Here is a 1,803-nt window from a genome sequence, read left to right on the forward strand (position 1 = left end):
TCAGTGGTTGAGTGTTGACCCATGAACCAGGAGGTCATGGTTTGATTTTAGGTCAGGGCCTATGGCCAGGTTGCAGGCTCAATCCCCAGTGGGAGGTGTGCAGGAGGCAGCCAATCAATGATTCTCTCTCATTGTTGATGTTTCTATCTCCCTCTCCTGCTCCCTTTCTCTCTAAAATCAATAAAAAAACAACAAAAACAAACAAACAAAAAACCCATCACATCTCCAGGTGCACTTTAAGGATAGGGGCCCTGAAATGGTACCCATAGGCACAATAAGAGGCATTATGGAGCCCTCATGGTGGCACCCACACGGGTGCTGGTAAGAGGTCTGCTGTCGATGAGGTGCTCAGTGTCCCCCCCCCCCGAGATCAGAGAGGTCGAAGGCCTGGGAGCTGCCCTGGGTGGGTCTGTCCCCTGGGGCCTGGGCAGCAGGAGGACGTGGGGCAGGGAACCAGTCCAGAACTGAGCTCCTTGTGGCCATGTTGGTCCCAGGGCTGATCCTGGTGGGAAGGGTGTCCTTGGTCTCCCTAATGCAGATACTCACCTGCTGTCTTCGGCTCCTCACGTGCTGTCTGCCCTTTGACACAGGCTAAGTTTGGAAGAAATGGACGTGACTGCCCAGGCACGTTTTGCTTGTTCCAGTCGGAAACCAAAAACCTTCTTTTCAATGACAACACCGAGTGTCTGGCCAACCTCCAAGGCAAAACGACGTATGAGAAATATTTGGGAGCGGAGTACGTCACGGCTGTTGGGAATCTGAGACAGTGCTCCACCTCCCGTAAGTGGACTGTCGGTAACATCTCCCAGAAACCACCATGGGGGAAGGTCAAGGTTGGCGGGCCAAGTAGGACCCTCGGAGGGAAGATGGGCATAAAAATGTTAAGGCAACGGAATGCCTCTATGCCTCAGCAAGTTACAATCTCATTGACGAGACGAAAGAAATGGAGACTAAAATAAAGCAGGAGATAATACGCTAAATTTTATCATTCTGATAGTGACGGCCATGCAGCTTTTAGAAACTGACCGTTTATCCAGTAAAATGAAATGTGTGTGTATGTATGTATATGTGTATGTATATAGACACATATGTATTGAGAAAGGGCAAATTCCGGTGTCTAGACAGTTACCCCAAATACCAACTGTAGAGAATACAAATGCTCAAAATAGCATTTTAGCCAGAAATATGTACTGACAACAATTCAATCCTTTAAAAACATCAAGAAGACACCACAGAGCACTGTGAGTCTCCAGGCGATGATGCTGAGATTCTGTGGCCCCAGGTCATCCAGAGTCAGAGGCATCCGATGGGGGAGGGGTGGTGGTCCACGGGTCGGGGTAGGACCAAGAATCTCTATCAGTGGCTCTCAACTTGAGAGATTTTGCCCTTGAGGGGACACTTGGCAATGCCTGGAGATATTTTTGATTCTCATAACTTAGGGGGCGCTGCTGGTACCTGTGGGTAGAAGCCAGGGATGCTACTGAAGAGCATAGAACAACCCTCACAATAGAAGTCCCGGCTGCATATCGGGTGCCAAGGAGAGAGCCCTGCTCTCGCTCAGCCGAGGTCTCGGGGAACTGAACTGTGCTGCCTGTGTTTCTAGGCAACATTCGGAGAAACCCAGAGGGAGGGCCGTTCATGTGAGCAGCCAGCTCACGGTGGCATAGACTGCACCCCCTGAGGGCAGGGCCGGCCTGTCGAGGCTGAACCCTCGGCACTTAGCACGGTGGCTCATGTGTGAGTGAATGAGTGAATGAGCCGTGCACTCTATTGCACACATCTGCACACAGAGGATGCGCATTC

The 1,803-nt window shown here is 51.0% G+C and overlaps 1 protein-coding gene across 1 annotated transcript in view; it reads left to right on the forward strand.

Moving 5' to 3' along the window:
• The window catches only part of LTF (lactotransferrin), a gene marked incomplete at its 5' end in the record, with an annotated part of 20,141 nt that overhangs the window by 17,962 nt on the left and 376 nt on the right, over positions 1–1,803 (forward strand). Inside the window, one exon of the mRNA XM_006759657.1 lies at positions 591–780. Coding sequence (XP_006759720.1) covers positions 591–780 — 190 coding nt within the window. The remainder of the gene's footprint in view (positions 1–590; positions 781–1,803) is intronic.

This window comes from Myotis davidii, unplaced genomic scaffold (genome assembly GCF_000327345.1).
Source record: "Myotis davidii unplaced genomic scaffold, ASM32734v1 scaffold395, whole genome shotgun sequence".
In the NCBI taxonomy this organism is placed as follows: Eukaryota; Metazoa; Chordata; class Mammalia; order Chiroptera; family Vespertilionidae; genus Myotis; species Myotis davidii.